We start from the raw sequence: 14,409 nt of genomic DNA, 5'->3' as shown, positions 1-14,409 counted from the left end.
CAAAATTAGTTAGAAAATAAATCAAGTCTAAATAATAAATCCATATATTTTCAAAAATGTTAGAATTATTTTCCATTTCCAATTTCGCGGACCACCTGCAATACTACCACGGACCACTAGAGGGCTGCAAACCTCCGGCTGACAATCACTGTCTTTATCGCGGCCAAACTATTTTAAACAAACAGCTTGACACCTGAGCGCATAATTTGAATCCTGTGCACAAGGATGGTGCGGTTGCGCCATCAAGTGGTCAAGATGGACAATTACAGTTTCATTTGAAGAATTTCGAATGGATCCTGTGAGGAGGTCGCTCCAAATATTTTGAGCTATCCTTAGCTCCTGTGACGCAATGTCATTTGTGAAAAAATGTGAAGGGATCTGGAAAAGGCAACAAATAATGTGAAGTTTGTAGATCGCAATTAAAAGGATAAAGCAAGAAAAAAGAGCCCAAAATATTATCTTACAAAGGGGACAATTACTAAGTCAATATCAAATGTTGCTGTTTTACTGCCTCTGAGAATTCACACACAGATTATTTATTTATTAGATTATAAAGATGCTAATTCGCGATCGTGCTAACAGGTGAAAACGAACTTCTAAAGGAATGTAAACGAACATTTGCAGCAATACTACGTTGTCCTAAAGGTTAGACACGTATCCTCAATTTAGAAGTTTTATTTTGACTTTTAAATGTTTTTTTTAATTTGGAAACAAAATCTGCGATGTAGTGAAGCCGCGATAAATAAAACGCGAAGTAGCGAGGGATCACTGTGTATATATAAATATACACATATATTTCAGTTTAAAACTCACCTCCTTTAGTTTGGCATTGCGAGAGAATGGTGGTGATGTGCGTCTGGTGAGTGAAAGGCCTTCTTTGTAACATGTCTCTCTCACTCACAAATATGCAGCCTGAAGAGGGCAAGGCAGGCAGGTGCAGCAGTGAGGGGGACAGTGGATCACTTGTGATTGACTAGTGCAGTTGCACTAGTGATGGTGAGGGCCTTGGGCAGTACAGATATCGGAGTGACCAAGTGAATAGCGCCGGATACACATAAAAACGAGCCACGTCATGGAAGGTCACATTTAAGGCCCTGGGCTTTATTGTCATATTTTAGTGAGAGCTCTGTCACATTTTCTTTTTTTAAACATCTTTTCAGCCTGCAGGTGGGACAAGTAAACCTCAAGGACACAAGCCGCCAGGCGGGCCAGCGTTCAAGATCCGCCCGCACAAAGCGCGCGAGCACTACTAAGTAATGCCGCCTTTGTGCCGGACTCTTCACAGAAGAGAGGACATAAAATTCCCCAAAGGAAGGCACCCAAAAATACTTGTGGTTCTGTTGGCCTCATAGCCATCTGGAGAGATTCTGTTTTGTTTTTCCATTTGTTTCTCAAAGAAAGAACAAAAGAAAATCGGAGGGCGTCATCCCCTTATTTTGCTTTTTCACCTCTTTCAAAAGTGGAATGATGAAACGCGTTCATTCGCCTCCCTTATCATCTGTGCAGTGTACGAACCAAACCGAGACATTTAAAAGCTTACAATCGAGTTGACCACAAGAACATAAAATACAAAAATAACTTAATACAAAAAATGTCGGTGAGATTAAAAAAAAAAAATCAAAAAAAAAATCAAATGAATACAAAACGGGTTTGTCGTATGAAATAACGAAGGACCCCCCCCGTCTGACTCAAAATACAAAAAGCAGCATTGTCGTTATCAAAAAGCCATCGACGGAGGGGGAAAAAAAAAAAAAATCACAAAGATAGTGCTTTCAAACGAAGCAGCAAAGGCTTCTGGGAAGAGACTTCCTCCCTGCTCGTAGGCGCCGCCCGCCACGTTGACCCCCACGCAACAAGTTTGTTGACATAACATGTGAAAGTGACGCGCGCGAGTCTGCGGCCGGCCCACGTGCGTACACGAGCGAGCGCGGGAAGCAAACAAAGCGACGGCGTACAAAGAACGAGAATCCAAAAAAGGTGTAAACACGGCACAATAAATAGATCAAAAGCAGCATCTGGCACCATGCACGTCTCGATACAATTCACGCACGCACACGACTGACCTCTTTTTCGCTCCCAAGTGCAAAACATGACAAAGGGACAGTTGTGTGTTCAAGTGCTATGTACAAACGAGTCCTTACTGTACACACAAGCGCAACGTACACGCACGTACGCCCCTCCACAGGAAAAAAAAAAAAGGAACAAAAACACAATCCTCCCCCCCCACACACACACGTTTTCAAAAGGACGGACAACATGGGCGGCGGGCTCGGCATCCCTCCCGGCAGCCACTTTCTGACGCTACGATGCACAGCACCTGAAGACTTTGCCGCCCTCCTCCGCCATTACGTCACTTCCATGGCAACTGTGCCGTCCACGATGCTGTTCAGAGACGATTTGTCCTCCTCGCGCTTCTCCCTGCCCAGAACACAAACGCGCTCGACATAAACATCCATTGGCAATGGAGTGGATCCAATCTAACGAGATGACGCCTTCTCCGGGGAGTTCATCAAAGACTCGTCGGCTGCGTCCTCACCTGGACGCGATGTCTACGGGCGGCGTGGCGGCGACTTTGGGCTTTTGGAGGTTGGCAGCAGCCGACAGTTTTAAGGCAGAGGGGGGCACGCCGGCCAGGGCGCGAGGCAGGTGGCGCCCCGTCAGGTTGGCGGCCGACGGGACGCTCAGACAGATGTTGTTCCCGATGAGGACCTGAGTGGCGGCGGCAGCGGGGGCGGTAGCGCCAGCCAGCAGGCCCAGCGCGGCGGCGTGGTTGCCCGGGGCGGCCGCCAGGGAGACGGGGACAGCGTTGGCGGTGGGCGCAAGTGGACGGGGCGAGGGCTGCGGAAAAGCAGGGGCGGCCGCCGTGGGCGACGGGTGGCTGGGGTGAAGCGCCGTCGCCGCCGCGTTGGACAGATGCAAACTTTTCAAGACACCTGACAACGACGACAGAGATTTGATTGACCTTCTGGCTCAATGTTGCACATACGAGGCCCGGCGACAACCAACCTGCTCCCAGCACACCGTTGACTCCGCCAGCCAGCACCAGCTCCTCTTTGGGATTGAAGGCCAGCAGCTGGTCGGCGGTGACCAGGGCCGAGGCGGCGAACTGGGCGCTGGCCTGGTCCAAGGTCTTGGAGACCAGAACCTGAAGGGACGGACGGAGGGATGATGTCGTTAAAGGGGGTGAGCGGGAAGTGCACAAGCGGGAGCAAGCGAGCGCGTCCACACCTGACTGATGAGCGGGCCGGTCCCGCTCAGTGAGTTGTTGACGTGCTGCTGGATTTGAGGCCGCCGTTGCTGCTGCTCCTTGAGTCGCTGCGGCGGTGGCGGCGGTTGCTGCGGCGGTGGTGGCGGATGCTGCGGCTCCTTTTTGTGTTGCTGATGTTGGCTCTGCTCCAGCTGCTGCTTCTGCATGACAGCCAGCTGCTCTCTGTGCTGCTGGTACTGCTCCACCGTGAACACTGGAGCGGGTCAAAAGACAATGACGGTTCACACAGGGGCAAGTGGACATGAACTTTGGAAAGCAATCTACCGGGAAAAGCGGAGCTTGGCAGCTTTGTTTGACCTTTTCAGCTTGTTTTTGCCCCAAAAATCTATTTTGGAAATATATTCCGAGTAGCACCTTTTTTAAAATGACATGGATCATAATAATTGCAGCGCGGTGAGCCTCTTCTCTTGGAATTGCAAAATCTCCTGCTCGACAACACAATTAGTTGACTCGGGATTGGGAAAGAAATTAACTCATCATTCAATCCACGTAATAAGAACTGTAAAAATGTATCAATACGACAAAATATGACTACTTTAGGCAAGTCCGGTTTCTGTTATTATGTTATTGTGCCATAAGCCGATTTCAAAAGGCTTCCATTCATAGAAGCAGCGCATGAATGGAAAACCCCGGACTCCATCTTTGCGCTTATGCTCCAAGCAACGGATGATAAATGATTCAAGCCCGCTAGGGCTGAAAAGCAAAGAACCATACTGACAGGGCCACCCGGGAGACATTCTCTCTCAGCGTTTATTTTGATCTCCTTGGGCAACCTTCTGGATTCTTTGCAACACTGAGGAGTGAAAATGACTTAAAATGAATCAGCAAGAAAAGTGCAAAGAGCACCCACACTTTCCAAGAGAAAACAGATTGGGGAAAACCAAAACAAAACAAAACGAGTTTTGGTGAAGTCTCAGTATGGAAACACAATTGATGACAAAATAAATAGCAGGCACTCACTTTTGCCAGGAGCAGCTGGACCGGTGCAGGTTTGCGGCAAGCATCCCCCAGACAGACTCCGAGTTAGTCCCGACACGGCCCGACTAAAATCGCCAAATGCTTTAAGACTCGACACTCCTGCGTCCAAAGCCGGCCGGGATAGCGTCCGTGGCCGGAAATGCCTCCAGCGGCACGATTTGATGCTCAACAGAATCCGGCTTAGGTCCACGGTCACGTCGGACGATGAAGATGATGAAGCGGCGGCGGAGGGAAGAGGGCAGGAAGACCCGGCGGGGTCCGAGGTATTGTTTTCCGAGGTGCTGGAGTTGCGGAGCGGCGAGCTTGAAAGTGGGGAGGAGAGCGAGGGGGGCTGCAAATCCGAATCCAGGTACTGACGGACGGCGTCCGGGTCGGCGTGCGCCCGATCCAACAAGAACCTGAAAACAGCCAAAGACAAATGCTCGATGCACGGATCTCAACCAAGTGTCAGGCAGACCGATGCCGCCATTCGCCACAAAAGTGCTTCACCGGTCCACTCAAGGCTACCGGGACGAGGCCCGGTGAGTGACTCACCTGCCTCCTCGGCCCACGCGCCGTCGAGCCAGACCGACACAGCGCCGCGGTGTGCTCAAGGAAGTCAGACAGTAGCGGAAGCGCGCGTGAGCGAGGCCTCCTTTCGACGGGCTCTCCCACGGCCAGCCGGCGCTCTGGCCGGGACTCGACTGCGGGGAGAAGCAAAACCAAGTGAACAAAAGAAGACATCAGGTCGCGCATACGTCAACATCTACGAGTGCCGGATACAAGTAAAGGTCGCGCTCTCAAAATCGAAGCGCACTCACGGCGTAGTAATGACAGCCGGCCTTCCTCCTGAAAGCGTAGCAACCATCTGGGTCGTTCTCCTCTTCTGTTTCTGAAGAACCCGAATGAATCTGTCCAAAAACACACAACACTTGAGAAAAGAGCTCAGCTGAAAATCACCACGCATCCCTCGACTCGGCCTACCTGTGAGAAGGCTTCGTCGTCGGAGCTGGGAAAATCGTATTGGTTGAGGTCTTTGACATTGAAGACCGAGGGTCCCGCTCGAGGGGGGATCTTGGGCTTCTTCTCATATTTCCTTTTGGTTCGCACAACCTCCGTCTTCTCCTGCTCGCGGTAGAGACAAAAGCGAGCGAGAGATGAGGGGGACGGAATGTTTGTCTCTTGTCCTCTTTCATTGATATGCAGATGGAAACGCGTGCCAGATGCCGCCACCACCGAGCCAGATGGCAGCCCCCCCCCCGACCCAACCCCATAAAACATCCTTGCCGCCGCTCAGGCAAGGATTAGTCAGATCCTTTTGAGCCGTTAAGCTGTGAGGCCAATCAACGAACGACAGGGAGGAAAAAAGGCCCGCTTGAAACAAAAGACAAGAGGTGGTTTCCGCGGGGCTCTGTCGGTCTCGGAAGCTAATCGAATCAGCAGGAAGGACGACGGAAGATAAGGGCAACTCTGAAGCTGCATAACGAGGTGTTACGAGGCCAAAAAAAGGCCAACACGTCCGGATCAACTATTTTGCCTCCATGGATTACAAAGTAACAAGGCGCCCATTAAGCGGCTGGCTCGAAGCTCCCGACAGAGCCGCTTGTTTCTTTTACCTTCTTGTAGTCCTTCATGTCCAAGTGGTCCTGGTGTCGGTACTGGTTGGCACTGGGGATAATGGGGATGGTGTAGACAGGCTTGAGCAGAGCCTGCCGGGCCAGCGCCTCCGCCATCACCTCGCTGCCAAAGTCAGGCACGCCGTTTCTGTTTGGGGAACCAAACGCACTGTCAAAACGAGTTCCAAATCCACGCGGGAATTCCCAGCGCCAGTTACGGAGTGCCGACGCGGGCGAGTGTAACAAGCGGAAATTGGAGCGTCACTCCAAATCAAAGGCACTTCAAGGAGAGCGCCCCAATTTGCGCTCAGGCTGACAGCTTGTTTGGCAGGAAATTCATTCCATTTGCGGCAGCGTGTTGGGATGGATAACAAAAAGCGCCGCCTTGGGGGTGCAGAGAAGTCACCTCCAGACTCCGGGAGCCAATGAGGCGTCACTGAGCTCCTTTCCAGCAAAGCCACGGAAGCAAATGTTGAATGTCAAAGAGCAGCTAGCCGTGTCTCACCGCTTCTCCACAATCTCCAGCGTGAGGTGCAGCAGTTCCCGCTTGCTCTTCTCCCTCCTCTTGATCATCTCCAGGATGGTGACGGCGCGGCTCAGGTCCCTGCGAAGCTTCAGCATCTTCTCGTACGACGCCTCGTCGTTCTTGCGGTTCTGAAAATGGGAACGTCCGTTTTCAGCTTCTGCTGCACTCGCATTGACTCCCTCCGATTCGGCGGCCCACCTTGCGGGTCTGCATCTTCTCCGTCCGTCTGCGAAAGGCCACGTAGGGGTCGCTGGTGCTCGAGCCGTCCCGCTTTTCCTGCTTGATGTTGGAAACGAAGGTGCCGGACTTGCAGGCCTTCCTCTTGCGGCTCCAGTAGTCAAAGACTTCCTTGATCAGCTCGTCGTCCTCCTTCAGCAGCAGCTTGGCTTCTTGGAGGCTGACAAACTGCATCGAAACGAGAGCAGGAAGAAATTCTTTGCAAGGGCAGCAAATACGAAGACATTTGCGCGGACTGACAAATGGGAAGAAATTCACTTCAGCCATTTTCACACCAAACAGAATCCGATCGGCTTGCTGGCGTTACCTGCTGCCCGCTGCCTTTCTCCAGGCGGTCGATCATCTCCTCAAACTGCAGTGCAGTGATTTCCATTTTCTTCTTGAGCTTGTTCACAAAGGTCTCGTCCCCCGAATCCAGGTCGTAGTCCGGCTGCTCCGTGTCCAAACCGAAAGCTGCAGAGGGGAGGCGGCGGATGGTTAGCGGGAAAACTCGAGACACGGTTCCGACTCGCCCGATCGGGTTTCATAAAAAGGTCCTCGTGAAGACGAGTGATGGTTTTGTGATTTGCTGACGGCGGAGGTGCAAGTGACTCACGCTGTATGTGAATAAGCTGCTTTGGCATTCGGAACTCCCCGGGGTAGAGCGACTCGTAGTGCGGGATGTTGCGCTCTGCCTCGGGCACGGGGATGACCATGTTGTCCCGCTTCTCGCCGTAGACCTGCTGCGCCGAGATGGCCCGCTGGAGATGGTGCTCCTGCCCAAGCGCCACAGAAGAATCATCAGCGCATGCGGAACTCAACTCAAAGCTGGAGGAGGAGCGACTCAAAAACAAATGTTAGAATGCAAAATTGCAATTGGCCTTGATTGCTGGTCACTTCACTCATTTCTGAAATAAGAAATAAATCAATGGAAGCAGCGTTTGAAGACGCACTTAAGTGAAGCTTCTCCGCTAGTGCCCGCAACAGATGGCCGACGCGGTTACGGCTTGTTCTCGCAACTATTTGAACACAGCTCCCACTCGTTTTTGACACGTCGCAACATTTTCTTCGTCCAATAAAAAGTGCCAAAAATGGCGTCACACAACCGCAACCGACCCTCCGAGATGCCGGCAAGTCAATGTTTCTCTCAGGGCTCAGCTCAATTAAAACCAGACAACAGCAAGCAGCCACAACGTATCGCAGCGAGGCCTGGCTCACCGGTCGCAGAGTACGCCACGCCTTGAAGAAGTCCGTTTCAAAAGCACTAAAACGTTCCGTTGCTGGTTTGCGACTCACAAACACAATTTTCCATCATTTGGCGAGAACGCAAGAAATTCTTTGCCAACATTTTGTTGTGCTCACTTTCACGCAACTGAAACGAACCTAAGGATACGGGAAACGGGTCAGGAAGAGGCAAATAATGACAAAGGTCTGCTTGGTATGCTCAAAGCCAAAAATCCTAAATCTGCCACTTGGACAAAATGTTCCGGTAACACACACACGCTTTATTTTCTGTCAGGGCCACGGAGCAACAAAAAGTCCAACAGAAAGAATAAAAACGAGCATTTATTTTTACAAGACAGCACATTCTTCTAATTGCAAATCTTCAATAAAGAGGAAATCGAGGTTGCCAAAGCAACCAAAGTTTGGCCTTCAGCAGCACTTTTCAGCAAAGACGTTTGTTGCGCCGAGCAAGTTTCAAGGCTGCGTTGAATGAAAGCACCAGAACACGGCATCTCATCGAAGCTTCCTGACAAAAAGTGTGCAGTAGATAGACAAACAGGTGAGTTGCAGAGGTCAGCGTGTGTTCTGTGACCGACGTGCAGTCAGACAAGTCCACTTCTGCGTTCCACTGACCCCGGCAACGGATATAGGTCATGGAGCAAAGCCTGTCGTAAAACACTTCCTTCTCTTCATCTCCTTTGTCACTCAGTTATGTAATACCGCTAGAGGCGGAGGGGTGACAGGAGGGGGGCTGGGTTTCTGCTGACTTGCCGGCCCCGTCTGTGTTTTCCTGACGTTAGTGTCTGCCGCTCAGCATCACAGATGCCTCCTGCTGACGAGTTCTTGGAGAAGAGCGTGGCAGTGTGGCGAATGCAATGAATGCATTTCAAGCACAAATTTAAATGGAGTTTTGTAAAACTGCAAAGGTCACAGCTTAAGCATATTTTAAAAAGCCCACAGTTGGTCATTTATAAATGTAAAGGATAAAATACTTGGACCAAAATCGATTAGATTGGAGATTTTGTGGAAAACTAAGTAAGCCTAACTTGATCTAAAGTTCATGAGCTATGGATTTTATTTTCTTTATCAGGCAAGTAGCCAAATTTCAGTTGAGAAATTAAGTGATTTTCATCAAGTCCTGGATTGGGTCTGCCACAAATCGTGCCGAGCAGCATGGCCGCCTCGGGGAGCTGTCAACTCCGCCGACGGCAGCTGTCATAAGCCGGCGAAGGCTCAGTGTCTCCCCCTGGCCTTCATACGTGGAAATTACACCACGGCCTAGCCACCGAGCCCGGCTAACGTCAACAAAATGGTGGTCCACGTCACGTGACTTCTTTGTGCGCTCGCAGTAATTTTGTCACGGAACTAACGCTCGCGACCACTGCCAACCTGCGGCATGTCGACCGCTAACTTCCCGGCGACGACGCCCGCGTTGAACTGAGGGGGGCTACGTGGTGAACTGTCCGAGAAACCGTCGTCGTGTGCTCGGCAAACGCGGAGGCGGGAGCCATTTTGAGCGAGCCTGCGCAGGCAGCGTAGCGGCTGGGTTGTTGCCGCCAGGTGGTGGTGGGGGCCAGAACCGCCGAGAGGCTACCGGGCCGCTTATAAACAGAACAAAACAAAAAAACACATACCGATTCCTCTTCCCTTTCCATCCCGGTCGGCATCTGCGGCACTGCCCGGTTGATCGAAGCATATTCATGTAGGTCCGGTAAATCCTCGCAGCGGAATACGGGCAGGGGCTTACTAGCATCCAGCGCCCGCGCCCGAAAAGACAATTTACTCATTTTTTGTTTTATTTTACACGTATATTAAGAGATGCGGCATAAATCGAGTCGATCTCCGAGGAATTCTACTTCTCGTTGTCATGGATGGATCCGGGACGGTCTCCTGGAACGAGTGCCTCGATCGCGGCCGGGCTCGTGTGCTAGGCAGCGCGAGCAGAGCCGGGCGGGCCCGCGTCTCGGTGGCTGTGCGTCGGTGCGGCTTCCTCTGGCGCTCCGCTCTCCCTCCCCGGTTCAATGCGCCATGGCCAACATGGCGGACATTAGGAGCTCATGTAGCGCTGAAGCGGCTGGCTGCGCGCGGCCCAACCCCCTCCATCGCACCAACAGCCATTCCCACGCAGCTTGGCACGCGTGCGCGCTCCACACAACCGGCCGCGGGGTCCGCGGAGAGGAGGGGTGTACCGATGAGATGGGGGCTTTTTCCAATACGGGAACGGAAATTCCCATTTACACTTATTGTGACTTTAGTTATCGGAATATTAATTTAACTAACTACAGTACGTGTGTAACGTGTCTTCAAAATAGCTGAATTTACAACAGTCAACAACTTATTTCAAAAGATAACTTAAAATACATGACCATTATTCAATGTCTATGAAAAATCGTTCTAACTACAGTATTTTAATTGAACTTTATAAGATAACTACAAATACATTAAGAATTGTTTTGCAATGTACATCTTTGTTTATTCGAGTTCATTTGAAGTCTACATGACTTAAGTCGGAGAAAACCTACCTTGCAATCATTACTATGCAGTATTCGTGAAACACTTACCTGGTAATCAGTCCGTACATCAGTAATACATAAAGCCACTGTCAGATTAAGTCAACTATACCATTACACCATCTCATGACACAAATTTAACAAAATTAATTGGTGTGTCATTTAAATATATGTACATAATCTCATCAAGTTGAAATGTGTGTTCACCAATATACGAAGTATAAACTGAGTAATGAAAAATATACATCGAATATCATTTAACCTTTGATCCCTCGTGGACACTCCGAAAGCATGAGTGGCTACCAGAAGAACCATCACTCAGTTGGGGGCAAAGTCACTTCTTCCACATGTGAAGCATTCTGGGTATCCTAGAGGTGGGGAAAAAACAAGCTTGTAGCTGTCAAGCAAAACCATTTGTGTTAAAAACAAAACTGTTGTCAGCAAATCAAAAACAATCTCATCAAATCATGTTTGATTGCTAATTTCATGCACACACAAAATTATATATCTCCTTATTTGCCACGGTTTAATGATCGGCATCCGCTCATGTTGATCATATCTTCAAATTTTCTCGATTTCAAAAGTCAAGAATAGAGGCAATTCGCATGGTTTCTTTTCTTAATGCATTGCCGAGCTATCGGATCATCGGATCCTCAAAATCAAGTGACTTACTCCCGTGTATGAAAATATGATGGGCCATTCAACACACATCTGTGTTCCATTTAAAAGTCAGTGTTGGAGCTTATTTACATTAAGGGCTAAACAGAGAGACATTATGACGCCATTTGCACCGAGATTGTTTCAAAATGAAAGTCAAACGAGTTCCACTGCAAATGCACATTCGATTCAAACGAAACAAACACGAAAATGAAGAAAAATAAATCCAAAGAGGAGAATTTGAGGACTCACTTGTCGGTCACAGCTGTTTGCACAAGGCTAACGTTAGCCTAGCCGCCTCTTTAGCTAGCCTGACCCTGCGCCATTATCGGCACTTTGCCAACTCGCAACTAACTCTTCCTCGAGCCAGAGTCGTCCTGCCTGGACTTTCCTTGGCCGCACACTGGCCACCGTGAGGTCGGTAAGTCAACAAACCGACTCCTGGGAAAAAGTCTCCGGACTGGAGGATGACTGCTCTTCTTGTGCTTGACATACTGCTAGCCTAATGCTAACTGTGCTTAGCTTCCCCGCAGGTCGCCTCGGACAGGAAAAAAAAATCCCAATCCTCGTGAGATTTTTCTCGAATAAAATATCAAGAATTCAGGTAGCTGAGAGCAAGACTTGGGTGTCAAGCGAGCATTCAGCGAAATACGGCAAAATAAGTATTGTCAGCTCAGCACAAACTTGCAGGGATTTCCGAGCTCAGCTTACTTCGACAAACATCCACAAACTGGCCAGCAGGAGCCACTTAGCAGGCGACGTATGACTGGCAGCTGTATCGACCAATCACCTGAGGGGAGAGTTCACCAGCGTGCGCTCATTGGTCCACTCACTCCACCCAGCAAAAATAATGATTGTATTCATAATTATGACGGACGGATAGTGATAAACACATTTCTACCTTTGTTTTACTCTATAATTATAACATTCTTTGAATAAACATAACTTCCATAGAATATTGACTGGGATTGCTGACTCCGACAGCCGCATTTGCAAAAGATTCAAGACGAGTTGGGTTTGTATTTAATTTTTGTTCCCGATTAAACGTTTTTCCTCTTCTGTCTACAACCAGGTCAATTGAGAATATATTCTCAATTACCATAATGGGAGGTTAAATGGATAAATAAAACAAGCATTTGTTTGGTGAACTGGTGAACTTCAACGCCACACCAAAAAACAGGCGTCACTTCTTGCTTTTGCCGCTAGGTGGAAGTAGAGAGCCGCGTAATGGTGAAGCCCACTGAGCTTCATCAGCATTGCAATCCTCACTGCACCATGACTCTGACTCCTGCTTTGCGAGGAAGGGGATCAGCATTCATGCTATGCAAAAAAGTTACAGTGCACTTCAGTAATTAGCCTGAGAGAAGTTAATTAACGGGAGCTTGGCTGGAGTTACACACGGCCTACCGAGTAGCAAAGTGCTCGTGTTGCTTGCGAGCCGTGCATGCAGGGAACGGATGAGATCAAAAAAAGAAGTCAGTCATCCACACCCTTTTTCTCCGCGCCAAACAAGTGCGGACAACCGCTGACATCTCTTGCATGCACGCCGGGCCCGTTTGAGTGCGATTCCCGACGGGCATCGCGTTTGAAAACCGGATTTCGCTTTGTGCATTCGCTCGCTGTCACAGCACTCAAGTGGTTGTCACGACTCATCTCGCACTGAGTTCTTTCCTCTTGGGGTACATTTGTTTGGGACTCACCCCGCTGCCTCTGGTGCAGAGGCAGGCACGCCCCCGAAGATGCCGGCAGACTGTTTCCATGGCAACGGCCGCCTCATGCCCGACAGGAGCCGCGCAGGACCGATTAAATAAATTATTCTTGCTTGTCCATGTTCTTCCACGGACCCATGGATCACTTAAGGGTTACCCATCATTGAAACTCCCCAAAAGGTTTAAAATCACCTATGATGATACCATAAGATGGTGGCGAAAGACAAGTTTTGGCAAAATAAAACTCCTCAACTCACAACAGAAGTTCCATGGTACAGAGACGACGCTACAAGATGGCAACAAAAGCACTCAGCAGTCATAGTTTCCCCACTGGTGTTATTTTGCAGTGCCAACCTTGCTAGATGCTCAAAGATGCCAGTCGGCTTCCACCCCCTCGGCTTGCCTGCCGCCACTCGAGCGGCGAGCCCAGAGGTCAAGGCGGCCGTTAAGCGGCGCAGGGTGGGAAGGGACCTGCGGCACCTTTGTCTCAAGGACGGACACTCCTGCCTCTCTCTTAGCAGCAGGCTGGCGCGGACGCTGCGGGCAATGGGACTCGCTACTAATGCACAATCTGCTAGCGGATCGTTCATTAGGGGAAAAAAGCATTTGTTTGTCAGGGTTGCTGAAGGACCAAAATATATTTGAATGGAGATAACGACAAATCATCAAATATAAGCTCTTTCAATTAATGCTATGCTCGCCAAGATATTTAAGAAGACACTTTGTTTTAGCGAATGATGAATTGCCAAGGGCTCTTTTCTTGGATGGTACGCCAACTTTTGCACGTCGCTTAAGTTGCAACCTTGTTGACAGAAAACTCATTCAAAGAAGGAAATAAAATCCATGCATTTCCCGCGAAGCTCGTCCTCATTGGGGAGACGGGTCGGCCGGAGCCAATCCCAATTGAATGTCAGCACTGCAAGAGCTGCTCGTCAGGATTATCGACAAACGAGGATTCGCTTCATTCCAATGGAGGGATGTTCGGGTCAGTTTTCTCCATGTCGTTCAGGGAACCATGCAGACAAAAAACTAGTGCCGATGCAGTCATGGAAAGTAAAGGGAGGAGCCAAAATCAATTAAGCAAATGTGACTGACACAAAATACAGAAATTTACTTTTGTGTGCAATCACATGACAGGAAGAAAAGACACTGATGATGTCATTGTATGCAAAAAAATAATAATCTGTGCCCAATAGAGCTTTTGGCTGATAACATTGTCTGAAAGCTAATTCTTGGCGTCCCGCAAACAAATGCAGCTCGAGCCTGGAGGACCTCGAGGAAATGACAGGAGGAAATTTCTTGAGTGCTGACAAGAAGCGGCTGGATGCAGGCGGGGGTGACGCTCTCAATGACAACACCTGTCACAGAAGAATAATGACACACTTGACTCTCGGCAATGAGGGAAATATCGAACCAGACGTCTCTGCGGCAAAACACAAAAAAAGAAAAAAGGCAAAGGCAGAGGAGGGCTTCTCTTTTTTCCCGACAATTGATAAGCGGAGAGGAGATAGCCCTACTTGAAGTGAAACTCTTCCTTTTGGTTTGCATAACTGTACTATACCGCCCTCTAGTGGCAAAATCCCACATACCAGAAGGAGTGAAATCATCACGATGCATAAACTATTTAATTATTTACATTTCATTCAGTATGCAAAACACTGTTTTGGTGGCTTCAGTCTGGCGAGTCCACTTGACAAGCCACAGCAACACGCAATCATGTGCGACT

The 14,409-nt window shown here is 49.3% G+C and overlaps 1 protein-coding gene across 1 annotated transcript; it reads right to left on the bottom strand.

The window, feature by feature from the left end:
* Positions 1-1,080: 1,080 nt before the first annotated feature.
* On the bottom strand, positions 1,081-11,721 carry LOC133143742 (enhancer of polycomb homolog 1-like). Its single transcript, XM_061265876.1, has 15 exons — positions 11,227-11,721; positions 9,442-10,685; positions 7,200-7,359; positions 6,912-7,057; positions 6,566-6,772; positions 6,347-6,495; positions 5,842-5,989; positions 5,210-5,350; positions 5,047-5,136; positions 4,781-4,929; positions 4,229-4,644; positions 3,229-3,461; positions 3,007-3,145; positions 2,537-2,933; positions 1,081-2,418 (listed from the first exon to the last, which is right to left on the bottom strand). The coding sequence occupies exons 2-15, from the start codon at positions 9,592-9,594 to the stop codon at positions 2,346-2,348; spliced, it is 2,601 nt and encodes an 866-aa protein (XP_061121860.1). The 5' UTR covers positions 9,595-10,685; positions 11,227-11,721; the 3' UTR covers positions 1,081-2,345.
* Between the last annotated feature and the right edge of the window lie 2,688 nt (positions 11,722-14,409).

The sequence above is a fragment of the Syngnathus typhle genome, linkage group LG19 (genome assembly GCF_033458585.1).
Source record: "Syngnathus typhle isolate RoL2023-S1 ecotype Sweden linkage group LG19, RoL_Styp_1.0, whole genome shotgun sequence".
Taxonomy (NCBI): domain Eukaryota; kingdom Metazoa; phylum Chordata; class Actinopteri; order Syngnathiformes; family Syngnathidae; genus Syngnathus; species Syngnathus typhle.
Note: the sequence above shows the minus strand (reverse complement) of the source record. Positions and strands in the feature narration are given on the sequence as shown.